This window comes from Carassius auratus, chromosome 13, assembly GCF_003368295.1.
Source record: "Carassius auratus strain Wakin chromosome 13, ASM336829v1, whole genome shotgun sequence".
NCBI lineage: Eukaryota > Metazoa > Chordata > Actinopteri > Cypriniformes > Cyprinidae > Carassius > Carassius auratus.
Window position 1 is genome coordinate 4,440,066 of NC_039255.1, and position 27,614 is coordinate 4,467,679.

General features: G+C 37.0%; 1 protein-coding gene across 4 annotated transcripts; it reads right to left on the bottom strand.

Moving 5' to 3' along the window:
* Positions 1-1,498: 1,498 nt before the first annotated feature.
* On the bottom strand, positions 1,499-27,377 carry LOC113112395 (poly(ADP-ribose) glycohydrolase-like). 4 transcript variants are annotated; one of them, XM_026277935.1, is made up of 18 exons: positions 27,193-27,377; positions 26,295-26,358; positions 25,560-26,216; positions 25,205-25,337; positions 24,694-24,816; positions 24,429-24,503; positions 23,429-23,503; positions 16,533-16,625; positions 14,788-14,942; positions 11,382-11,461; positions 11,221-11,281; positions 10,670-10,745; positions 9,229-9,376; positions 5,339-5,417; positions 5,081-5,189; positions 4,749-4,854; positions 3,295-3,423; positions 1,499-2,456 (listed from the first exon to the last, which is right to left on the bottom strand). In XM_026277935.1, exons 2-18 carry the CDS (start codon positions 26,327-26,329, stop codon positions 2,269-2,271), a joined length of 2,322 nt encoding a protein of 773 aa, XP_026133720.1. In that variant the 5' UTR covers positions 26,330-26,358; positions 27,193-27,377; the 3' UTR covers positions 1,499-2,268. The 4 variants fall into 4 exon arrangements, with proteins under 4 accessions (XP_026133720.1, XP_026133723.1, XP_026133721.1 ...); XM_026277938.1 differs by having other exon boundaries at positions 2,269-2,456; positions 25,560-26,200; positions 26,312-26,358; positions 27,197-27,377; XM_026277936.1 differs by having other exon boundaries at positions 2,269-2,456; positions 27,197-27,377.
* Positions 27,378-27,614: the final 237 nt, after the last annotated feature.

Sequence of the window (27,614 nt, forward strand, 5' to 3'; positions counted from 1 at the left end):
CATCTAGATTGATGGTCTTTATTGGTGGATTTTACAGTCTGAGCTAATTGCCTTCCCTCCCCCTCAGTACCTCAAAACTTGTTTCATCATTCTTAGTGGCCAACAACCAGTAAAATACAGCATTGTCATCATTCATCACTGTGCTGCTATCATGGTCGTTTCACAAGTAAAACAGCCAGGATAAAAATACAGCATTAAGAGAATGTCAACTGCATGACATTCAGGATCAAAGCATCATGTGTGACCTTTTTATGTGTGGAAAGTTATACTAGCAATTCTGACTCTTCAACAGAGATATTAATGTTAGTGTTAGTAGGCATAATTGCACTATATAGAGCAGCACTCTTGCAACACCACAAAAGGTGTTGTGTAACAGCAGAATAGTACAAAGTTCATATTGTGGTGCTGTTATACATGTCATAATAATAAAACATTTACATTTGCCCCTCTCTGTTCTTGATCAGTGCTATAATGGAAACTCCAAATTGGAGGACTGTCAGAGCAAAAAGTGTCTTGTAACCAAGCACAAGTAAGGTCATGCAATTATAAGTGAAAATGCCATTTTGGTGCTCTCTGACATCATCTCTTGAAACAGACGGAGCTGAACAATCATTAAAAAAAAAAGAAAAAGGAAATATAATTTGGTACTTCCACACCCACAATTTCATTCTTCATGAAACAAAATGTTGACAAGAAAGTAATGCCTCTTAACTAGTTTCATTGACATTTAAATTTCTGTTAAAGTCTGGCCCGTTATTGACCCCAGTATTTGAGAAACAAGGGGATACTGCATCTGTTCATCATAAAACAATAGTGTGCTTATAAGGCTCCATCTTTTGGTTGCCAAGTTGCACTTGTGCTTTGGGTTGAACTGATGAAATCCTTCAAAAGCATTCGAGTCGATTTGGGAACAGTCATAACAAAAGGTGATCAAAAGAGGTCAGTTGGGTCAAACTAGAACTACAGTTTAAGGCTCTAACATGGTCTGACTAAGCAGCACTGGTGTATACAAGCTGGACAAAACCAAGCCACAATCTAGGTCTATTGTGAGTGTTTAAGTGTTTACATGACATTTCAAGAGAAAAGAAAATGTTTAGTTCAACTGAAATGTGACTTAAAAATAAATGTAAAAGAAACATCAGAAAGATAAATCTTAAAACTTACAATAATGTAGTATGGCAAAAAATGTAAGAATCATTTTTCATTATGATGACTTGAATAGATGACATTGACGAATATGTAATTTAATATATTTCATAAATCATAAGCACTGTACTAGCGCTAAACTGATCTATGTGTGTACTTGAGTGAAAGCATTAGCATGTTTAAGTCATAAACTTGTATATTGTCAGCATCAAGAGTTAAATACTGGAAAAGAAGCTGCCCGATTACATTTGCAGAATAAGAAAGAAAGAAGAAAGTCTTTAAATACAGTGCATCCACAGCTGTTAAGAACTGAGGTTTGTATCCGCGTGTTGAAAAGAACAGCTGACAAGTGTCTGAATCAACAATTTTATTTATCAAATCATAATAAAATAAAGAGCAAAACATATGAAAGTATTCACTACCTTTAAATATCAACCCCTTTTCTTGAAGGTGCCTTTAATCAAAACAATGAATGGTACGGTAAAAAACCTTGAGCATAATAAATCGCTAAAAATGCCATGCAGAGACTACATATATTTTCCCACCATCTGATTTGCAGCAATTACATTAGTGTGATTATACAAGTTGTTTTTCAACAGGTAATACATTTTTTTCATTATCAAACCTTCTCATATTTGAGAAAGAAAAAAACAAAGGAAAAGTCTTGTGCAATATATTTCATAATAAAGTGGTGTCACAGGGGAATTTACTGTGTAGTTAGAGGTTTTCATGCATATTTTGTTAATTATCTCTACACACTTTTTTTGTAAATCAGTAAATAAGTTAGTTCCTGGAAAAAAAAGAAAAGACTAAACCTTGGTCACCCAAGTGGATCATTTAATGCCACAAGATCATGCAGTAAGCTTGATCCCAGGGAAGCTTGTCTGACATTACAGGAAAAACTATCCCGGGATTAAACCTAGATTATGTTCACCAGAAATAAGGACTTACAGTCTATTGCTATACTTTCCGTCCCCTTATTCATTGTGACTTGAAACTTACTCACTGGTAGAAAAGAAAAGAAGGCATAATGTGCTCTCTAGACAATCACCCAAAAAGTATTTCTAAAGGACAAGAAAGTGCTGAGACATTTGGACAGGTTGAGTTAACTGTGGACCAGTATTAATGGCAGTGTGCAGGACAGGGGGAAGGCGCAGTGGTTAAGGTGCTGTCGCTGTCGCTGGGACTGGGCTCCAGGTCCGTATTTGTTCCAACTTTATCATAGATGTAGCCATAGAGACTGATGTTAGGCCTCTGGAGATGCTTAGACACCACAATAGAGTACTGCTTTAAGTGGCTGTACAGAGTGCCTGAGGGACAGAGTGAGAGAGAAAGAGAAAGAGGAGAAAAAAGATTTGAGGGATGGCGAGCATCATGGCGTCAGACGAGTCTAGAGCCATTCATAAATCACATTGCACATGAGTTTACTGCCATCTCCACTTTAGTACAATAGATGGCTGACAGTGTTTTCTCAAAAAGGTTTCAATAAACGTCACAAAGGAAAAATGGGACAGAAATAGTGGGGTCAGTTGAGGCAGAACTTCACAATACCGAAGAGCACTAATGGTATCATTTAACAATGTGAAACAAATGGCTCAATACTGCAGTAATTTCAAAATTGGTGAATTTATCGGACGGTTTCTCATATTTATTTGACTTGCCAGGGTATTTAATTTAATTATCTTTCCTTTTCTTTTCCCTTTTGTTTTCACACACATACACAACCATTCAAAAGTTTAGAGTCAGGATGATTTGTTTTAAAGAAATTAACACTTATTCTGTAAGAATACTTTAATTTGATCAAAAATGTCAGTTAAGACTTTTACATCATTGTCAAAGTTCTTCAAGACACTAAAGAATCTGGAAAACAAAGTATCATGGTTTCTACTAAAATATAAAGCAGCAAATCAGCCTATTAGATTAATCTCTGAAGGATCATGTGACACTGAAGACTGGAGTTATGGCTGCTGAAAATTCAGCTTTACCATCAGAGGAATAAATTACATTTTAAAATTAATCAACTTTTGTTGCTTCGTAGCCTGAAATGAAGACAGACCAATAAGAACAGGACAAATATCCATTTTTAAAAATGTATCCCAGAAATCTGAAACAGATCAAAAAATAAAGCACATGTAACAAGCCCCTTACCGACAGTGACAAATTTGTCTTGAAGAAATTTGTACATGGAATGCACGTCCCTCATGAGTTCCTCATCGCCAAAAGTGAAGTAGGCCACATCTCTCCCTGCCTCAGAAGCTGCCATCAACTGCAGCAGAGCTGGAAGGACAAATGGACACATTTTCACTGGGCCTGCTGACACCATAAATACCATTTAGAAAGCCTTTCATGTTTACCATTCATTTCTCTTTAAAGAATGCATCCCTGAACAGAAATGACATGCATATATTTATGCATGGATTCCTGTCATTAATGCATGGGAATATGGAATACAAAAGGAGAAATATTCTGTGTAGATTACCTCCTCCCACCCCCTATTAGCAAAATGAAGGGCCAATCATCCGCTGCATGTTCTATATATGACATATTGCTGATATTCTCAGAGGGTCCCGAGTAAATACTGATAGATTCCAACCCGAATGACTAAAGTTGTGTAATACTTCACTAATGGCATAGTGTGGATTCTTTAGTTTTGCCCATGTTCCTAGCTGTATAGAAAATGACTGACACATCCCATTATTTTTAAAAAGTAAATAATCCATGTCTAACAACCCCTATTAAGAGACTCAATCTTAGTCACCCAGCTTCAAATTGAGTCTAAAGAGTTTAAATATTTAAAGAGGTTGAACATAGCCCACTGATGAATGAACACTGTTAAAATAAGAGCAGCCAATTACAATGGGTAATCTGCAGTCAAACCAGCGCCAAACTAAACGGATTGGCTCAAAAAACTCAGCCTCAAGATGAATTTACTGTGTGGCAATAATAAGAAATTAACTATGTACAAACACACTGAAGGCCCATGGTTCAACAATGATGAACTATCAAAGATGGAATCATCTCATGAAACCGTTTCCATCCTTAAAACAGAAAACGTTCAGCTGGCAAAAGCTTGCCATGAATTAATGGATGAGGCTGGAAAATCAGTTACACTTTTAATGGAAAACATAAATGTGTGTCAGCTGATCAATACCAGCAAAGTGGAAAAAACATGTCTTGGGTCAAAAAACTACTTCTTCAAAACTTCTCTGTATTGTCTGATTACTAAAAGACAATAAAAAAAACAGAGATTATAAAAAATAAAAAAAATCTAGAGAGAAATATGCTCAGCTCACTATGTATGATTACATAAAGCATTTATCATACTCCAAATTATAATTCTGTGATGCCTACATTTATTCGTAGCATTTAAACCGCTGAATTAAGGTTTTATTTTATAGACATTAACTATCAGCCATTTATGAGATATCTGCCATAAAATGATAATAATTAACTGCTAGATTCTTAATAATGGTCAATTATAATAATGGTGCATGAAAATTCAGACAGTAATGTCCTATAAGAGTCCATCTTCAAAACTGTGTAGTTTCACATTCTGAGGAACAGATGATGGTTTTACTTTCCATTCCATGACCTGCATGTACCTTTGAGTTGCGTGTCACCTCGAAACGCACCACATCCCCAGTTTCCTGTGGCAACAGCAGAGAGGTTCTCAGGGTTTGCAGCAGGTCGCATGAAACTGCAATATGCCTGAAAAAATGGACATCCTTATATCATCGAGAAACAAATATAACCTAATCACTGCGGGAGACTCACAAGATGACTCGTGTCATGCCTCATTAAATCCTCTAAGCAACTCAGACTGGCATGGTTGAGGAAATCAAAGGCAATTACATCTTAACAGAGGTCAAGGATTTGTCATTTCGTGTAATCCGTCTGAAACACAGAAGAATATTTGCTTGAAACCTTTGCTGACCTTGTTTAACTCCCGGGTCATTTTTTCAGGCTGAAACTGTTCCATGAAATCCCTGAATCTCAGTGCGTCCATGGCCACAATTTCGGTGCACCTCCGCTGCCACCCGTCTCTATGCATGGGAAAAGATTTAATTCCAGGCATTCCTCATTTTTACTAGCCGCAGACCATGGCATGTGTGTCTTGGCTATATTTAGGATAGTTGACTTCATTTAACATTTCCTTAAATTAGTATTATCAGTAATCCATTACTGCCATTACCTGGGGATCTCATCTTTATGACTGGCTTTCCATTTGAAGCTCTCTGCATAGCCAGAGTACTTGCTGTATTGCTCTGTGCCTAAAGGAAGACCAAATAAATAAAACAAATGCATAAGATATGAATAGCTTTTTCTTGTCCCCAATGTATTATAAACAGAAATAATTTTAGATAAACACAATATCTAAATTATGTGAACATACAGGTGAGATTTATATTTGCTATTAATTATAATAGCAATAATTTAGCATTATTATTTAGCAATAGTCATTATTATTATTATTATTATAGCTTATAAAATATTTTATAAGCTCAATCTAGGAAACCAAATGATTTTAGTTCTATCAGAAACAACCATATTATAATACTTGACCACTTCTTATAACCAACTAGAAGTTATGCTTCTGTATGATTGCAATTTTCTTTTCTTTTTTTATTGTGTATAAAGATTTCATTATCTATAATAAGATGCCCGTCAAACTGCAAAACTATTATATTAAAAGATATTTTATAAACTAATATAAATATTATTGTCATTGTTATTTTTGTGCTTAAAATATCCATGTAGAAAACTATACATAGTTTTCCAATATACTCCAAGGGCTCTCATTAATTAAATACGGGAAACAAACTACCTTCTCGGTTGTTTTTTTAATTGTTTAGATCTATTTTGTTAATTTTAGAACACTCAAATCAAACCACTTGGTTAAGTGATGGAAAAAAATGCTTCCAGACACTGTGCATTTCCCAACTATCACGAAGATCCTCCTCCCTCACCTTGATCTAATTAGAGTTTGTGGCCAGTTTCTGTGGCACTCTGACAAAGAGCAATTGCAAGATTAAAATCCAGTCCCTGTACCAATGCTTCAGCATTTCTGCCAAGTCTACTGACGCAGAAAGAGAGCATTAAGGAGTGTGTGTTATAATGCATTTCTGGCGGGATATGGATATGACTCACTGCAAAGGCGAGCTGCAGTGCAATAAAAACGGAGATGACGATGAATATTTCGTTTGTTTTAATAACTGTGATGGAATGGCTGGATCCATTAGAGACGGCCGTTCCTGCAGTCATTCATAGTGGCCAAGAGGTAATACCATTAAGTGGAAGGAGGGGGCAGTGGGGTGAAAGAGAGAGAGATGACTAATATCCGAGCTTGATTCCACGTGAGGGTATTTTGTGACTGGGGTGGAAAGCTCCAAGTTTACAGTGACTTTGAGGCTGATTTCCAGAATTACAACTCACTAACACAGCTCTGAAAATGATTTCTCAATGGTGTATAATCACATCTGTTCCTTAACTATCAAACCTTTTCTGGTTTACCAGGAAATTACCTATTGGTTTGAAAGCCACAATATTGTGATTAACAGTTTGTGTATCTGTGCTACAGTTTGAGTCCTGTGCATTGTTGGATGAGGAATGGACAGGACAGCAGGTGTGTGAGCGGGCAACAGCCAATCACAGCACAACATTTATACATAGCTGTGACTACAGTCGTTCCTTAAATATAAGGGGAGTATTCAACTATGCTAACTCTGTTCCATTTTAGTGAGAAAAAGAGTAAAAGGAAAATGCAAACCACACTCTGTATCTTGTCTACAAAACCAGATAGAAAACAAAGACACATGGCACATCAAGGTATCAGCCTTGGAAAAACCTTTTTCTATAACCAGGTAGGTGGTCAAACATTTCAGTTTCTCCAAGGCATCACAGTTTCTCAGGCTCAAATATCCCTTGAGAGAAACTAACAATTTAGAGGAACATTTATGACACATCAGTGTTATTACAGCAACGATAACTTTTGAAAAAAAGTTACCTGAAATAAACTGAAATAAAAATGGTTAAAAATAGTTTGTATTCATTCGTTTTTATTTTATTGGATTAAGTTAAACTATTTTTTTTAAGAACAACAAAAAATAATAATAAAACAATAATACAAATACTAAAATGAACAAATACTAAATAATTGACAAATACTAAAATGAAAATAAAATATATAAAAATAAAACAAATAAAAAAAAGCTATATTACAATATATCTGATACTAAAATAACATGCATCCATAATTGGATTGCCATGTAATTTACAAGCATTACTCAATTAAATTAAACTTGCTTCATTGTAATTATTCGAATGGGTGGTTTAAGCAAAAAATAAAAATACAATAAAAAAGGAAAAAAAAGTAAATATTTAATAAATGTTTTTTTTTTTTTTTTGCATATACATTGACAGTCAATGGTCACCAAAACTGAACGTTCTCAAAAACATCAAAATATCTGAATATTGTGTCAGTATTACTGTTTAACATAATACAGAGCGGCAGCTCTTGTAGGCTGCATTTACGTTGCACTTTTTGACAAATTGCATTTCCATGACCAATCATTTGTGATTAACTTGATGAACATTAAAAACTACTTTGAGTCAATTAAAATTTGATTTTAAGAATTCACAGCTAGTAATCAAAACCAATAGTCATCAGGTAAATAAAGTACTGCTAATACTGAACTGACTAGCATTAAAACCTTTTTTTCTCTCTCTTATTGATTGTCACTGAAGTACTGCTATCTTCTACTTCCCTTGGAGTGTATGTGTCATTCTGTATCAATAGAGGTTGGAAAGGAGCAGCAGGAATCACATGCTACAGACAAGTGAGGAAAGAAAGAGACAAACCATTTGTAATGTAACGGATGCAAGACACTTACTCATGACCAGGGCTCCTCTCCAATCCTGCCCCTCAGTCAAAAAAAGCACAGTTCATAAAGGAGGAACAGAGTGGTGAAAGAATAGCACAGAGACAGAGAAAGACACAGAGGAAGAGGGAGAGATATGCAGTGAGAAGGGAAGGGGGTTTGTCACTTAGCGTGTTGACTCAAGCACAGTGAGTTGGAGGGAGAAATATAGGGCAATTCAGCTAGAGAGAAATGAGGAATAACAGGGCTGCCCTGAGTCCAGCCTGAATCAATGTAATGGATTAACAGTCAAATTGGATGAGGAGGGAGGACAGGGGAGGGGGTGGTAAGAATGGAGCTGAAAGTATACACAAGCTTCTGTGAGAAAATGCTAATTATTTGTGGCAAAAATGTGAGGTGTTATTCAGCTCACTATAAGTAATGTTAGAGAAGTGTGCCTACAGTGACTAACTTCATTAGCGGATGAAAACATTCCTGATCACACTGATAATCGGATTCTGCATTAAAAATAAATACCTTATAACATCCATGATTACTCTACTCTGTCTTGATTCAAACCCCACAAAATAAGCTAAATGATCTTATGATGTTCATTTCTATTAATGGTTTTCAAATGTCTACAATATTGCTTCAAACAATGTACTTAAACACTGTGACAGTGGAGTCATCTAGTACTGTCCAATTTGTGAATGAATCGTTTCAGTGAATGAAACACAATCTGATACACTCAGTGAACCACTGAATTACTTGTGGCCATCTCCGACTCAAATTGAAGCAACACCTTCTGCTGTTTTGTGCAAGGCTTGTGACGAATTGTTCACTGTAAGTCAAGTACAAAAAAAAAAAAAAAAAAAAAAAAAAGATCACAATCTCCCAAGATTTTTTGAAAAGAGTCCCTGGCAAAAATATCATTATCCTTGGGGGTCCTTGGCATTAGAAAGTTTGAAAACCCTCTATTACAGAAGCAGAATAGTTCAATTCCTTATCATTCCCATAACAAACAATTATATAATGGGCAATAGGTTCATCCAACTATAAAAAAGCTAACACTTTTTAGACAACAGCTCTTTGAACAGCTAGAAGGGCAGAACGAGACACTTCAGTGGTGGCTGACATCAATCAGACGGAGATGTGTGATGATGTGCAGGACAGATGGGAGGGCGGAGTGGACCGTTTCCACTGATGTTCATGTGTGTGTGCTGACCTGTGATGATGAGGCACTCGTTGCTGTCCAGAGCTTCTGTGAAGAGGCGTGATATGATGAGCTCAGGGTTGATGAGGAAGCGTATCTCCTCCTGGACCAAGCCCATACCTGTCAGCCCTCCACCCACCAGCCTGTTCGCAAAGTCCACCTGCAGCACAAAGAAAAATACATATTCATCTTCTGCTAAACTGTTCAGCTGCCCTAAAGGAAATAAAATGTTATTTCATCCTTGGTATTATTTTGTGGAAGCCATTTCCTCAGTGCTGTCTCCTATTGTTATGCATTTTTATAATTCCAGGACTATGAGTGTTAGCAGCAGTGCTAATATTAGTCCAGGACAACTTTGAAAAAGGAAAGAGGGGAAGTGTGGGACCCCTTTGAGGCTATGTTTTGCAGGCTGTCAGGCTGGATTCACTGGGCCACAGCCTTCTCAGTGAGACGGAGGAGAGAAGGGGAGGGAGGTTGGCAGGCTGCCAGATGATCTCGCTGATCGGGTCACTCAACTCCAGCTCCGACCGCCCTGCCTCTCTTCAGCACTACTGACAACCTGTCAGACCGCCCCACCCTTCCGGAAGCATCCGTCAATCCAGCCAGCAGGACCCCGGGCTCTTGGGACCTCCTAGGGCTGTTCATGTGAGCCCATCAGCTGTCAGGGTGTGCCCTGCCCCAACTGGGGAGAGATGGGAAAAGGAGAAGGGCAGAAGACCCCGGCAGAATGACACTGCAATGAACTCGAGAGGTTCAGGGAGGAACGTGATTGAGGCCAACAGATCTACAGAACCTTAGTCAGTTTGGTCAACACACGGAGATGTTTTTTATTCATACTGGGTCATGGATATATTTGACATGTTACTTCCAATAAGAATATGACAATCTATAAAAAAATGCCACAAAAATAAATCAGCATATCAACAAAAAGATCCATCCTTATTTAAAGAGCTTAAGCATTTAAAGAGACAGATGACAAAACTACAGTTCATGTTTATAATAAATAGAACTAAGTCAATATTTAATAAATAAGTTTATTATTATGGCATTATCATCCCTTAAAAAAGGTTATTTTTCAAGAACAAGTTAAAGCCTTCTCTTTTGCAAAATAATGAAACTTCATTTTTCTTCAAGTCATTTTGAAAGAAAGAAAGAAAGAAAAATAAAGAAAAAAGCCTATACTTGCAAACTGGAAGAGGCACCGATTTCATAGATTGTCCCAATGAATTTGGGGAAATACTATTTATTCTTGTGTTCTAGTTTGAGATAAACTGCCTGAATTATTCAAAGCTTGAACAGAATCAGCAGAGTTAACTTAGAAAAAAAGTGTAATGAACAACTATGCAGACATGTCCGTCTTAAGAAGAGAATGACAGAAAAGGTATTTTGCATCAAAGTAATCTATAATCTGGCAGACTTCTCACTCAAAACTATCCATGCATGACATTCTCACCTGAAGCATCCCGTAGCCCTCATCCTCTATGGTGCCCTTACAGGTGATATGAAGACGGGTGAGCGGTTTCTTTGAACTAAAGGTCAAAAATAATTTAATCAAAACACCAAGGCCAAAATAACCACCACTCACTAAAACATTCATTTACAAGTACTGTTAAACAATTGCACCATAAATAGTGGCAGGCTAGAAATGCTATAGTGAAATAAGGGTGGAACGTTACAATCATGACTTGAGCAATTTGAAATACAACCATCTCAGCGGTAAGAGTTTTCTGATAAGCAAAACAGAGAGGCCTGCACTGCCAGAGGAAGCAATTGCCCAAAGTGACTACACCGTGCCAATGTTCATTCATCAAGCACAAAGCAAGTGATCTCTGTGAACTACTTGAAATGTCAGAGAGCCCTCTAGCTGTAGCACATTCAGAAATAAATGTGAGATTTAATTAATAGTAAATAAATAAGTATAAAAATAATAATAAAATAAGTTAGTGTAAGTCTTCATAAATAAATCCAACACCACCACTGTACCAAGAAATAAGAATAAGGTACCTTTCCCATTTTGGAAAAATACTCAAGCTCTGTCTTGTGAATGTGACTAGGCCAGTGGGCACTGAAAAAAAAAACTGGAATATAATAGACATCAATTATACCACTTTAAAGAAAGACTTAGAATCAAGTGGATATCTGTGAGGTGGCAGGTCCAGACTTACTTGATTCAGTGACTCTTCTGAAATAGCACAGAAGAGTTTTAAGTTTCTCAATCTTGCGTGAGGAGGAACCTTCAAACAGTCTAGGGAATGATAAAGACAGCCAAAAATGTTGATTAGAGACATACTTCACACAAACTTTATGTTCACTTTCATAGGATGTGTTATCAACGCAATCATAAATGACCATTAGAGGGGACGTTTAGTTCCCAAAGTCAACGTATATGAGCTCCAGCACCAACTTCTGCAGTTTAGTGCATCATTCTTGGGAACACGTGAAGAGAAAGAGGCCTTCCGTGTGATCGAACTTTGCCGCTTCATCTCACAGAGTCCTGTTTGCTCAGCACGCCTGCCTGTGATGGCCTCTCTGTCAGGACAACAATAAGATGGACTCGCGCCTGCGGGCTCAGTGCTGCGCTCATGTCCCATTTCACAAAAGACAACGCAGAGAGGAACACTTCTTCATTCCTCTAAAGACCATTAAAGAACTGCAGGCTTGCTTTTAAAAGTCCTAAATAGCAAAAGCCTTACAGTGAGCAGCCGTGATACCTCCCCCCACCCCAGCAAATGGCTTTCTCCATTTAGAATACTGCAGTCTACAAGCTAACCATCTTCCACTTGCATTCATCCTTCCTCTTACTTGATGTAAATGGAGTAAGCAGGGGGAAAAAGGTGGAACAAATGAAATGATAGAGGAAAAACTGATGCACTAAAAGCCCTTTGGGAAGGAAGACAGAGTTATTGAAGCCTCCTATATAGTCTCTTTGATGGTGGGCCTGATTTTATGAAATGTATCCCAGAAGGTAATCTGTTGTTGACAGAAAATAGTTGCCTTTTAGTAAGAAACTGAATGCTGACCTTTAATGTGAGAAATATGTGAGAAATGTGAGAAAATGTGATTTGATTCAACAAGACAAGCACCTATTAAAGGATTTTATAAACCTGATTTCAATAACATGACAAGCTGGAAATTGCTAGGGTCAAATGGAATTCTTTTCTTTTTTTTATGAAATGTATATGCTAAACTGTTTTTCTAAAGTACTGTACAAGGTAGTAAATGTGTTTTGTGTCCATAATAATAATATAATAATAATAAATAAATAAATAAATAAATAAAACCCTTGTTAATTATTTTGCCATTAGCTAAGAATTTTTAAATGTAGTGTTTATCACTAAATGGTAGCTATGGGGTAAAGGTGCAAGAAGTTTTAGGGTAAGCCATCCCAATGTCTCAACCTAAATAATATTTAATTAATAACTAATTTAAGTACTAAATCATTCTAATATGCTTATTTAGGGCCATTTAACATCTCTTAATACATCAGCTGCTTAATACTTCTGTGTTATTAAGCATGTATAAACGTGAAGCTTAATCAGGTTTCTTTGATAAATTGAAAGTTCAAAAGAATAGCATTTATTTTGTAAGGAAATCTTTTGTTTATATTGCATTAAAGTGGTTTGCGGCTTTATGACCGTGGGAAAATGTGGGTCCCATGGCCAAACCAGTTGAGAAGCACTGTTGTACGTGATCAAGGATTTCCCCCCACAGTTGCCTACTGTAAGACAAAAATGTCAAAGCAGTCAAATTTAAATTGATTGAGGATATCTAGAATTATAGCTGCTTTATTCTTGACAAATGGACAGTTATGTAAAAACTGACACAGCCTACCCCATTCACACACACACATATTCAATAAATGCAGTCGATGTGCATGCTACACAATGTAAGTCTCACATGACTGAAGTCTCACAGAACTGAACATGGCAACAGAAGCAAGATGTAATCAATCTGAATCTTTACAAGAAACAAAGACAGTTGTACAGATCTCATAGGTGGATATGTATTGATAGTTTTACAGGTGTACCAGGAAAGCTTGCTTTGATGTGCACATTTTGAAACTAAAGTAAATTTATCTTCAGCAAGCCTATATGTCATTTCCCAGAGGGCAGACTTTGACAGCTCTGCCAAACAAGCAATCTCTAAATTGCCTGGTGCTTGATAGCAGCACTGCTCAAGCCAATGAGTAAACTGATGGACAGTCACGCAATTAAAGTGGGCTGCACTGTAACGATCCACAGTCTAGATGCTCTGCGGTCTTGCTGAAATTTGTTTTCTTCAGCGTGGCTGAGGTCACGGCCCACAACATCCTAAATAGTACTACTTAAAAAAACAGCAATACAGTGTTACTTGTTTGTTAGCATATGACGCTCGCACACATTCTGTGTCTCTATGTTCATCTGAATTACCAATTAGGTTTAATGCTGATATCGCTCAGACCTTCATTTTCTAGAGCACTACTATGTCCAGCAGGGAAGAAAAAGGCTGAAACAAGGCAATGGGCTTCAAATTTAAACCAAATGTATTACAGCTCCTCTGTTATGTCCAGGAGTTTGCATAAGTACTTGAAGTGCCTGGGGAATCCAATAGCCATCTCAGCATGACAGAGTAAAATTGAGGGCTGCTTTGTTTATTTGCAAGTGTGCAGCACGACAAACCACAGGCAGTTTTCTTAAAGAGTTTCTAAAGGATGGACTCTGACTTGCATGAAAACAACTTCATTAAAACAGAGACAATCTACAACAGGCATTTTTGCAGGACAAGTGCTCTTACTAAAGCCATATTAATGATAAAGAATCTCATTTCTGCACCTCTACTTTTATCAAATTAAAATGATGACTTTTTTCAAACAGGTTTCCTGATCACTTTCCTGAACGTTCATTTTCAATTAGTTGAATAAACAAGATGTCCAATTTGTAGTTCATGTAACAGCAGTGTTTACAATGCTAAAATAATTATTGTTAGGATTTAATGGATTTAAAGATAAGATCACACAAAAGTTTAATCAAAAGTAAGTCTTTGGGAATAACCATAAAATACTGGTGTCAATAACAGCATGGATTGTGGAAAAGTACTTAAAGACAATGCCAGCAAGAATGCAAGCTGTTATCTGATGGATGGCCACGCACTTCACATCAGTCTCTCTAGTATCTCATTTGTTTGTTTTAATCAGCCCTTAAAGGCTTGATTTAAGTACTGTACCACATGAGTGGCTTTATTGTAGAGCTGCAATTTAAGTGAGGAGAGAAACTCCTACACATTGTCTCCTCTACACGCTGTAGAACGACAGACGAAATCTTTGTGAATGTGGAGGAGTGTAATTTTAGTAAAGATGACCCTTTACTAAATTTGATACTTGAGGCGTCCACGTGCCACATTAACAGGCCAAAATCCATTGTAAATGTAATAGATACAGACTACTAGATAATGGGAAGCTAAATTAAATCATGTCGTGACTTACCTCACAGCCTACATATAAACCTGATTTAGATGGAAATTTAAAACGTCAGACAATAACTTAAATATATGTAACAGGTCTCCAGAGCAACGCCATAGAAGAGGAGGCAGTACCTGTAAAAATTGATCTCAGGGTAGTTGGCATACTCGGACCTGCGCGAGTTGCGTCTGGGAAATGTACAGAAGAAGGCATTGGCAAGAAGGCAGGCAATTTGTTCCTGTGACATGGTCAAGGACTGATTCATCCTTGATTTAAGCAGCGGGATTGGCTGTAGAAGAGGAGAGAGAGGCAAAGACAATCATTTTAGCAACTGACCAAAGAGGGAGACAGAATTACATTAAGCAAATGGCCAGCAGTAATTAAGGTGCCGTGTGCAGCCAGCAGCATTTACACTGAGCGTCATCCATCTCTGCTAATCAGACTTATAGACTATTAAGGGCAGTATAGATGAATAATCAATGCAAACATTAATAAAATACATGTGAATAAAGAGTGCATCAAGGGCAAAAAGTCAAACATTTGTGCAAGATCTTACACAAGCAGTGATTCAATGACGGAGTAAAAGCTAGCTTACTGAATGGGAAATTGCCTCGTCATGTCTAAATCAGTGATGCGCGGGTCAATGAATAAACAACCCGCACCCGACCAACGTTTTCAACTAACCCACACGCAACTCGGACCGCAAAAAAAGAAAAAGAAAATATTGTACCCGACCCGCTTCCTGCCCCACATTTTTTTAAAGTAGTAAATGCTTATCGTAGCGTCATTGGGCCATAGCCTAGATGTAGGAACTATGCAAAAAAAAAAAAAAAAAAAAAAAAAAAAAAAAAAAAAAAAAAAAAAAAACCATTACATTCTATATTTGGCAATTATAAAAAAAAAAATTTTCAATAAGATCATAATTTGTACTAAAATAGTCTAGTCTGGCTTTGTCTATTTTGATGTTTCTGCAAGTTCAGCAGACAGTGAGGTTCGGGTTTGTTCCGATTAGAGCTCGTGAGCGGAGATTCTGAATATTCCGCTCCACTCACTCATTCCTTGGGGTCGCTCTTTATTTGTTTAGTAATAAACTGGTGTTTTCTGTGTCACTGCAAACATGAAGGTGACAATGCAGGCTCGCCATAATGAATATACAATTTATACAAAACGAAAATCTTTTAAAAAGAGTTTTCTATAAAACAAAACTTAATGAAGTCGTCAAAATCATGTTTTATCAAAAACTGCGCCATTGCTCTCCAGTCTTCACCTTTTCTCTTGCAGCCTCAATCTCTACCTGCAGACTGAGCTTGTGCGTCATCTTCGCGCCAGTTATTCAGCCAATAAAGTGTAGGCCTATGTATTTTCATTGTGTCTAGTACTATATAAACTACAAAGGTTTATTTGTAAAACTGGTTGGCTGGTCTTAGCTGGTCAATACCCTCTAAAACCAGCCTTTAAACCATCTATGACTAGGCTGGAAGACCAGTTAAAACCAGCCAACCATCTGGTTGGTTTCATCCATTTTTTCAGCACGGAAATAAAATGATAAAATGAGGTTTAACATAAAAGTATTTTTGTGAAAACTTAAAGCATTAAATTAGGGATGCATTTAAGAACATATCCCTCAAGAGTATTGTTCTCATGACAGAAATTAGGCTGATGGACGTCTACCATTGGCATCCATTAGTTCAGGTGCTAATGAGGGCGTTGTGCTCATCTGGAAGTGTCCTTCACTAGCCACTGGTTTGACACAGCAGCACGCTGGGCCCATTAACCTTTAGCCAGACATGATTATCACTACCCATCAATTTCTGCCCCAAAACCTGAGCATCTGTCCAAGCCAATGTGAAAGAAAGCATATGATTTTGTATAGCATTACCTGGGTGCAAATCTTGGGTGTATTCAAAACCAGTTTCATCATCTTTGGCAATGTGACGTTAAAAAGATGCTGTACTTCTTCATTTTCCATACCCTGCAAGAGAGAGATTAAATGGGTTTGATAGCTATAGCTGATTTGAATTAACAAAAAAAAAAAAAAAAAAACTGGACTGTTCACACTTTAAATGTACACAACAATTTAAATTGGTTTAGGGTCTATAAGAATGTTTTTTTTTTTTTTTTAAGAAGTCTCTTATGCTCACTAAGGCTGCATTTATTTAATCAAAACAGTAATATTGCAAATTATTATTACAATTTAAAATAACTGTTTTGTATTTTAATATATATTAAGAGGTAAGAAATTTCTGTGATGGCAAAGCTGAATTCTCAGCAGCCATTACTCCTGTCTTCAGTGTCACATGATCCTTCAGAAATCATTCTAATTTGCTCAAGAAACATTTCTAAGTTTGTCAATGTTATAAACAGTTGAAACCATTGAAACCAAATGATACTTTCTTTCAGAATTCTTTCATAAATATAAAATGTCAACGGTCTTGTACAAAATAGAATAAAAAATGAAGCCTTTTCAACACGGGTTTCTCTGCTCCTGGGGCTTTTTCCCTAAAACACCATTTAATGGAAAACAACTGTCAGAAGAAGAAGCCATATTGTTGAATAAGACACTTGAACCCAGCTGTCGACTTGTCGTAGAGAGCATTATTCATGTGTCAGAAAAAAAAAAAAAAAACACCTTAAGATGTCATGCTGTCAGGATGACATCAATAGGTGAACAAAAATTATTTGCATCCTGGGCTGCTGGCTTTCACCAACTAAAAAAGATTGCTTTAAATTTTTGCAAACCACATAGAAGCTCAGAGCACACTGGATAAACACATGAAATATGATATTAATCATTTTATCTCTCTCTTGTTTGGAGCATCTAAAAAGCTTGATTCAGGGAGTTAATAAATAAAACCACTCGGTTTGTCAGTGTAGTAAGAAAAAAACTCACTCGTATCCGAAAAGGCAATAAAGGTTGATCTATCACAAAGAGGTTACAGAGACATAATTTTGTGATATTAGCGGAGCTCCCACTGGTGGATGACATCACAGAGCTGGAAATAAAGACAAAGCCCTCCGTGAACTTTTCATTTCGGTTAAAATATGGCTAAGAAACGTCACCGTAGATCTCGGTTCAGGCCAACAGCACTGCTTTGTGATATTCAATCTGAAGCTGAGGCTGTCAAAACAGCGCAGGCTGGCTCAGCAACCTTGTATGATTTCGGGAAAAATAAATACGCTACTGTTTTATCATCACACAGATTTACAACACACTTATTTACAAATATATTGGCTGCACGCTCAGTCACAGGCCCATTTCATCAAGGTTACTGAGCGTGCTCAGCTGATTAAATGGGATTCCTGGAACAGACACAAATGGTTTGAGGAAGGAGAGGTGGTGCAGGGCTCTCTTCTGGATGGGAAGCATCGCCTGACAATTTAACCAAGGAGCATTTATACAGTCACAAAGGAGGCCTGACTAAATGCCGTCATAAGTAATGACCTGCTTGACATCGTAAAGTGTTCCTCTGGGTCTAATGAGTGAGGAGAGCCGTCAGGCCGGAGGGGCCTGAGCTGAGGTTGCAGGAGTTAGACCTCACTAAATCAAATAGCCTCCGTCATTCCCCCTCATCCCCCTCATCCCAAAGTCATTATTTTGATTTTTGAGTATATGAAAGTTAAATAAATAGCAGATTTTTCTTGGTGATTCTAAATTATGTGTACTTTACATATCATGCTTAGTATTTTACACAGCATTTTCTGGGCTTTAAAGGGATAGTTCACCATCAAAAATGATTTTTTTTTTTTTTTTTTTACACACCCTCATGTTGCTCCAAACTAATATATAAAATAAAACAAAATGGGCAGTTAATGTCCCAAACCAAAAAGTATTCCTCTCTTACAAAATCAACCAGTTCCATTCATTGCATGTCAGTATGCTAACACAAACACTGTGCTGGCTGCAGGGAATCCCACTATCCTGAGATACTGAAAGAAGATTGTGTAGGCGAAGGCTTTTGTGGAGGGCTAGATGCTTGAAGTGGAGTTCTGTGCACTGAGCCAGCAGTGAGAATTTATCAGAGCCCACTGCTTTGACACTTTCATTTCAGGGTAGGGCTAAGGCTCAACAACAATTTATGACAAGACGGGTCCTAATTTGTATTTTGCTTCTTTCCATAGCCATTACACCTCTGCTGTCAATCAAAATCCCGGCAGCCGCTCAGCTTTGTGACAATTATTGGAGTCCTGCGGTAACCGACACAATTTTAAGACACCAGAGAGCCATCCTATTTGCACCTCTGACGATATATGGACGATATAGCGTTACAGCATGGGTAGACGCATAATAACACCGGATATAAACCCAGCTACAGAATGCATGTGATCCATTCAGACGACAACTATATTGCAAATTATTCTTGAGATTTAATCAAATTGAGAAATAATGGGAGTAATATTTAAAATTTGTGCAGAATGTACTTAAACCATCTTTATTTCACAACAAATAGCTAGACTAGTGATGTTAAATGTTTAAATGTTATTTAATAGCTTACAAAAACTGTTGTAATGCTCTTCTTGCTGGGGTTTCATCATCAATATGTTCAAATCATAGCCAATAGATTTAAATAATCATACTCATTATTCCACAAGTCTCCAATAACACAAACATCCATCCTGAAATGTACATTTCAAAATGGACACAGCTTTCAGATAGTAGCATGCGTGACCCCGTGAGTCACAAGCAGTTACCCTAAACAAACACAATGATTGCATCATGCCAGGAAGGGAAGTTTAAGTCTAGCCCTCACAAACACCAATATTGTATCTAACTAATGCATAACTTCTGGAAACAGGTTAACTGAATTTATTTCAGTGATTTCCGAGGTTTCCACAACCATGCAACCAAGACCAATTAAAAGATGCATTTAAATCACAATAACTGCAAATTTTAATGTTTCTATATTGATAATTTCATATGTTAAACATTTAAAATGATTTCAAAATAAAATTCTACATTTAAACCTACAATATACAATAACAAATGTTAAAGGCCTGTTCATAACAAAGATAATAACTATAACAATACTTTTAGAAATCGTTCTAAATTTATCCACAGTCCACAGCACAACTATAAAATTAACAATAGAGGAACGATATTGTTAAAATCACTTTTAAAAGATTTCATTTTTTTCGTCTGATGAACTACAAAGACATAGACAGTAAATCAGAATCCATCCTGCTCTACAAGCTCGAGCATTTAAATACACCGAAAACTGCAGTGTGCACTTCTAATAAACAGAACGTTATTGTGCGATAATGTGGACACAAATATAGGTATCATTACAGTTATCTTCATAGTTAACGTTCCTGGTGTGAATAAGCCTTAAGCCTGCACTGATGCTTCATTTCATTAACACAGAACCAACGCAGAGAGTGAGAGCTGCCACATCTTCACTATGGCCTGTATGCTGCATTGCGTAAAGATGGCTTTATTTTTTGATGTGGTCTTTTTACTCTATATTCTGCTTTAAAAAAACATTTTGACTGACAAAGCACAAGCACACATTTGACATGCACGATTCAGAACTATCTTACAGTTTTTAACTGACCACTGTTCAGTGATGTTTCATTTAATCTCTCAAATTGAAAATCAATTGCCAACTCTCCAGGCTGAAATACCAGTGACCTCTGGTGATGATACAGCGAAATAAGACAGCTGGCTTAAAAGCATTTAAATATTTATGCACATAATGATATTATTTCACAAAAGTCTACATAGTACCATAATATTTAATAATATTCCAGACAATTTAGTAAAAAATGGCACTAGTACAGACTAATAAAAATAAAATAAAAACATTTGCCATACTTAATTACAGCTAAGATGAGAACAACACTAAATTGATTAGCATGAAATGCAAACATAAAGATAACAAGATTATGTTTTTAAACATGACAGCATGTCATCATTAAGGTTGGGCCTTAGGTTTGATGCATGATCACCAAAACAGTACAGTACTAAAATGAGTATGGCAAAAAGATGGAAAAACACTGAGAAACGTGATGATGAATCGTGCATGAGCCAAAGAGTAGAGGCACAGCTCAAGCTCTTAAAGGGGTCACATGATGCTGCTAAAAAGAATATTATTTGGTGTAAAGAAATGTGTTTATGTATTAAGGTTAAAAAAAACACATTATTTTCCACATACTGTACATTATTGTTTCTCCTCTATGCCCCGTCAATTTTTACAAGGCTCGTCGGTCTGAAAAGCTAGGTGTGCTGTGATTGGCCAGCTATCCAGTGCGTTGTGATTGGCCGTATACCTCAAGCATGTGACGGAAATGTTACACCCCTTAACATATTGTGATGCTCTGTACGGCCGGAGCGACGAGACATAAACATTAAAACCCTTCACTTTCAGTGAAACACACAGCATCTATACAACATGGCAACAGCGCCAACAACAATACTACAACAAGAATAAAAGGTGTGCCTTCTTTCTTTGTGTGAAAATATGGGCAGCATTATGCAAATCTTCCAACATAGTGATGTAGAGATGTGGGGGTGTTTTTAAACGAGCCATTTTAGGGGGCTCTTTGGATTTTAGACTTAAGTCTTTGCAACTTCACACATCTTCTTTATACACCAAGAGCTTGTAACACTCCAAAGAGAAAGGAAAAATTGAAATCACATCATATGGCCCCTTTAAGTGGAGAGTTGATGAATCATTAGAACACGGTGCACTTTGCTAATGGCTTTAATTGGCTCCCTCACAGATTTAATGGCTGTGGTTAATTAAATTTGATATATCCATAAATAGTCACGGGCAGCTATTGATTTACACAGGTCTAAGATTACTCTATCAAATCATCTTAAGCATGGAGGGGATGTTCTGACGTCTTGGCTGAAGCCATAGCTATAAGAATAGCACTATTATATAAAAATTACGTTTGACTAATCTAAGATACGACGTAGTTCAAAGTCTGCCATTTACTGAACCCTGGAGAAAAACTATACAACCAGAACTAAAGGTGATTAAGACTTTCATGTAACACAATGACTATCAGTGTGTCTGAAATTGCATATTGTCCGAGTAGGTACTGCATTTGAATTTCAATTTACTTCGCAACTGTTCACAAAATTGGAGTTTGACTCCTAACCCTAGGGTTGTGGGCTTGAGTCTCGGGCCTGCAATACCACGACTGAGGTGCCCTTGAGCAAGACAACTGCTCCCTGGGCGCCACAGCATAAATGGCTGCCCACTGCTCCGGGTGTGTGTTCAATGCAGAGCACGATTCTGAGTATGGGTCACCATACTTGGCTGTGTGTCATGTCACTTTTTTCATATTATATACTTCACTGCCATTCATAAACCCTCTCTCTTTGGCCTCATGGGATAGTAAAGTGCCCATAGAATGGAAGCATAAGTATCATTGCCAAGTAACTGTACAAGAATGAAATGTATTACCACTTCCGATAAGAAAGTGTTGGCTAAATGATGAAGATAATCTACATAATCCTATGCCTCAAAATCATCCTCATTTATTAGTCACCTAACAATGATATAGCATAATGAAACTGATGCCTGGTGGGTAACACATATTATGAGGGTACTGTCTGACAATTTATTCTCCACTTAATACACTTGCACCCATTGGTTGAATTGAAAATTGAGGTGCAGTGATATTAGCAAAATTTAGTCCATTATCTATTTTCAGTAGTGCAGGAATGTGTGAAGCACAGCTCACAAAAACGTTACTTTCAAATATTAGCTTCCTGTCGGTCAATGCAATCCATTTGCTGAACAATAGTAAATGTGAACTGTTATATAGGAGCACTCAATATCACTGAATAGTAGCAAACAACCCTCAAGCGTTCTTAAGTCATCTCCCTATCAGAGCTATCATCAAGACCAGTTTCTGGCTGTTCAGAAGACCAAGGCCCATCTGTTGAGTGTTTTTATTTGCAGTAAACAGGACCCTCATCTCCCTGGTCTTCCTCTGCCAGCTGCTGCTCGTTATGCTGTGTGCCCACCTCTGTCTTAATTGACTACTGCTGGATGCAAAGAGATCCCCGGGGATGAGTTAGCAGAAGGGGCAGACGCGGACGGCTTGGTGCGTATCCACTTGGAGGCTAACCTGCTTCTTCTCTCTGACTGAAGAGCGTGATGCCTTTAGTGTGCCAGTAAATTCATACCAGTCAGACTAAACAATGATGGAACATTTTTAGTATCATGAGGCCTTCTGGTCCCAACTGTGACACACCACAAGAAATCAGACTTTAGGATGCTCACTTCATTAACGCCATAACATTAGAGCTTTCATTATATGCAAGCAGCGGTTATGATATGGATGGTCAAAAATGTATCATAAAGTGAAATGTAACCAACTGGGGCCGCTTCACTTTCTCTAAGTAAAATGGTTTATTCTAGCATTGGCTAAGAATCCAATTAAACTTGTTTCTTCACTTTTCGCTGCATTCGGTTTTACTGTGCAAACATAATGCAATGCAGAATTACTCATTATTTTTGTATGTACAGTTTGTTTAAACTCTTTAGTGCTTTGTGTAAGTTGTAGACTTAATTTATTAGTAATTTCTGATTTAATTTCCATTAATGTTACTATTAAATGCAAATCATCAATTTGCATGCACATTATTTGGAGTGCTTTGAACTACATCTAGATGAGGTTAGTCAAATTCTTTGTACATTAACACATGATATTGACACAAATCCAATGGACAACTGGACAGCAAGCTATCTTTGGTCATCTCTATTTTAAACAAAAGAAAACACGCAATCTGTGTTATGTTTCCTAAAAAAAAGTATTTCTTACCTCAGTGCAGAGATAGTTCAAAGCTGTGAAGTCCCATCTTTTAGCATGTACTATGTTGTAACTCGATATTGCATCCTGTAAGATTATAAGGGTTAAAAAAAAATTAAATATGAACAACAATTCAGTTTTTAGATGCCTTTCATATCTAAGGAAATGTTAACCACTGAACTATATCCAAATAAGAAAACAATTCCATTTGGTAAAACTATAAAATGTATGAGATCATTAAACTAAGCAAAGAAAAGGATGCCTCACATCTTGGAGCAATTCTGCCACCCTCTGGTGGAATTCATCTCTTAATCATTTAGCACTAACTTTCTTTTTGTGTTTAGACATTATACTTACACGTTGACATACAACAGTTCATTCCATAAACACAGTGGCCAAGAGAGCTCAACCATTTGTATAACCACAGTGGTACAAATGCAATGGTTAAACTATGGTTAGTGCAGCAAAACCATGGATAATCTGTAGTTACCATGGTTTAACTATAGAAACAATGTTTTTTTAATAGTAAAACCATGGTTACTTTTTGTAGAGGAAGTTTTGAAAATTATCTAACCAGCTTACATAATGTTTCACAGTTATAGAACTTGTGTAATTCATCAGTTTATTTAGCCTAATAAAACCCAAAAAAGCAATGGAATCATATGATTAGGATGCTAAAAAAAACTCTCACCTTTCAGAGCAGACACTGATAAACATGTCACTTTGTCCCTTGTTGCGTTTCTTTTAAAAATTCCATTGTGGTCTATCTGTATTTACAGTGCATTTCTGTATTTGCAGTGCGTTTCTTTATTTGGTAGCGTTGTGTGTATTTGCAGCATTTTTCTGCATTTAGTTCTGTTAATAGTTAATTACAGCAGACGTGTTTTCAAAAAGATGATGGAGATGTTTTCTTAATTTGTTGGTGTTTTTTCAGTTTGCATGGGTTTTTTCATTTGCAGCGTGTTGAGCTCTCTCGGCAACCTTACATAAAGTCCTAAAAAACTAAACTTACCTTTATATCAAGTGAACTTTTGCATTCTCCTTCCAAAGCTGTACGAATCAACTCCCACCGACTTTGCACTACATCCTGAAAAGACACACAATACACATCAAATAGACACCATACATTCAAATTGACTTCATATTGAGCCTAATAAATAGTATAAGCTTTTCAGTTCACTTTCATATATATTGCAAAGTCTATATAATTTAAAAGGCAATTAAGTTTTAGTGAGACAGTTCTACATGGCACTGATTAACCTTTAAGAAGATATTACCTCATTCTCCACAGGAAACAGGTTCTTTTCTGAACAAGGCATCTTTACGGTCATATCATCCCAGGTATCTCTGTATTTGCTCGGATATGGATGAGGGACTTGACCTTCTTTGAGCAGGTCTGTCTATAAACCAAAACAGGGAGAGACTAGGTATTTACCAATTCATCTTACTTTTGAATCGATACAAACATTATGTTATTAGGTCAGTATGTCATTCTGAAATTATAAAGGATAACAATATTTTATTTTTCCATATTGGTTGCCTGCTACAGACTCAAATGCTTGTATTGTAAAATATGAATTAAAAACAGTAATTTAAGTACTATTCATCCACTTTAGTTCAAATCCTTTCAATGAAACATCAAAACACTGAGTTCTATGTTGTGCAGGCACAGCATAGAGGTGCTTGGACATCCACATAAGCGTTAAACTCAAACTGACAGGAAGCCCTTAGGCGCTGACCGAGAACATCACAGTGTCACTGCCAAGTGCTGTGTAGAGCGTGGCTTACCCTGACGAGTACTTTGTGATTGTCTGTTGCCCTGAGGTGTGGCAGGGACTGTCCACACCAAGGCATTCTTCTAAGCTCCTCTATTGGGGTCCCGAGCCATTCCTGTTCTTTCTGCTCTGCTGACACTTGCTCACTGGAGAGATGGAACAAATTATGTTATTTGCCTTACTATAATCCATTGCATATATATATGGTTTTGCATTTTTAGTTTTTAATGATCTATTTCAACAAAATAGTATGGAATTTCAATCGGCCCGTTTATAAAAATAATGATCAGTAACAGCCCAGCTTTTAATATCAGTGCATAATGTGGTAAAACCATTTTCTACAGCAATATTTCCAAAAACAACAATACCTTTCTGAAGAAGACGCCTGTGTCTGGTTACTATCAGGTTCATTCTGAACAACATTTGAAGAAACAAAAGCATCAGCACCAGAGTTTTGCCCCTCTGTGTCATCTGTTTCCATGGGTGTCACTTCACATTCGTCTGTGATGTTCTCTACAACTTCTGAACTGGGAATTGTTGTTTTGGGCTCCACCATTGGGCCAACACTCGAATGGGGCTCTTGCAAGTTGGTGCAGGCAGATGAGTTGCTGGACAGAGACTCTTTGCATGCTGGACTCGCTGGTCTCATATCCACATCTATGCTTGATGTGTCACTCGTATTTCCAGACAAATTAAGGTTTGTCCCTGACATCTCTGAAGAAGTCATCTTTCCCAACTTGGCATCTGGTGAACTAGATTCTAATGCCTTTTCTCCATTGCTTGCCTCCGTTTGAAGGCTTGCATCATTAATATCAGGAGTTTCTCTATCGGTGATGCCTTTTGTGTCCTTGTCAATGTTCAGCACAGAGGGCAGCGTCTGGTCCACTGGATCATCATTCTGCACCTTACGATTTCTTGTTGATTCACACAGATTGTCATTATCTTTCATGACTGCCTGACTGCATTTCTTGATTTCGGAGGTCTCGTGGAGATCACATCCAGACATTTCTTCGTCATCCCCATGGCTGATTTGATTAAAAAATAAAACAAGCTTCAGCTTTTTTTAACCCATAAAAAATAAATACAATTAATAAATAACTTACCTATTCATATCTGTATTACAAGTATCCATGTTCATCTTAAGCACACTTCCTGCCACACTAGTTGCTGTAAAAATAGAAAAGAAAAAAAGAAACTTAGAACTGAAAATAAAAGTTATGGTTACAGTCATATCTGCAACTGATAAGGATTGCTGCAAAACGAGAAAGCTAAGATTTCAAATTCTTCTCGAAAATGTTTATCCTTCAGAGAAGCTCTCTCACTCTCGAACCACACAAACACACACACAAACACACACACACACACACACACATATTCTGTATATATGTATGTATGTATATTAAAATTAAATTAAATTAATGCATTTAGCAGACACTTTTGTCCAAAGCGACTTACTGTGCATTCAAGCTATCAATGTTTAACTTAATTTCAGATTTTATATATATATAAAATCTACTGAGGGTCCTTGGCAGGGAATCTGGGTGGTCTTAAAGTTTATATAATACACTATTAACCGCTAGCCCCCGTGCATTGGTTCAGACATGAAATAGATAAAGTTCCTAACCAGCAGTTTTATGTTGTTGTTGTGAATGGCTATGCTAGCTGAGTGATAACAAAAAGCAGGATTTTTAGGCTAATGGAAAGTAAAATTGATGAGTGCTTCTTTCAAATCCATATATTTATTGTCAGATTTAGAATGGGTATTAGAATAACTCTGACATTTTTTTTATTTAATTTAATTTACATAATTAGGCGAAGCCTTCAAATCTAAATCAAAATGAAAAGCATACATTATTAATACACTATCGAGCATTATTTCTGCTAGAAAAATAACTATACTCCTTCAGTACTTCACGCTAGTGTTTATAACGTTATATTAGATGGGCGGCTTTACTGTCAGTTTGTTCACTTTCATTACGGATCAAATAATCATAACGTTACTTGCTCTCTTTTTCTGCTCTGTCTTCGTATCGATGTGAACCTCCCACACATATTCGAGCTCTTTTCCAGCAGACGGGAAACTACACCTATTTATGCAAAGGTTTGCTCCTGTGAGTTCCTTATATTTTTCCCCACAGTATCAAAGACAACAAAAACACAGCAGAAAGGTCAACTGGGATACATCAGTTCCGGGTCGTAAAGTTTGCTGCTGATTGGATGGATTCTTGTCACGTGATTGAAAGAGAGCATCTGTAGTCCATGATCATCAGGAACCGGTTACTTTCTTCTTTCTGTAACGTTAGATATTTCATTCATAAATGCTATGGTTTTATTTAAAGGTCAAATATGTACAGTATTATTTATAATATAGTATATTTGGCGGGTCAGAAATTGTATTGCAACCACTGATCTATATATGATAT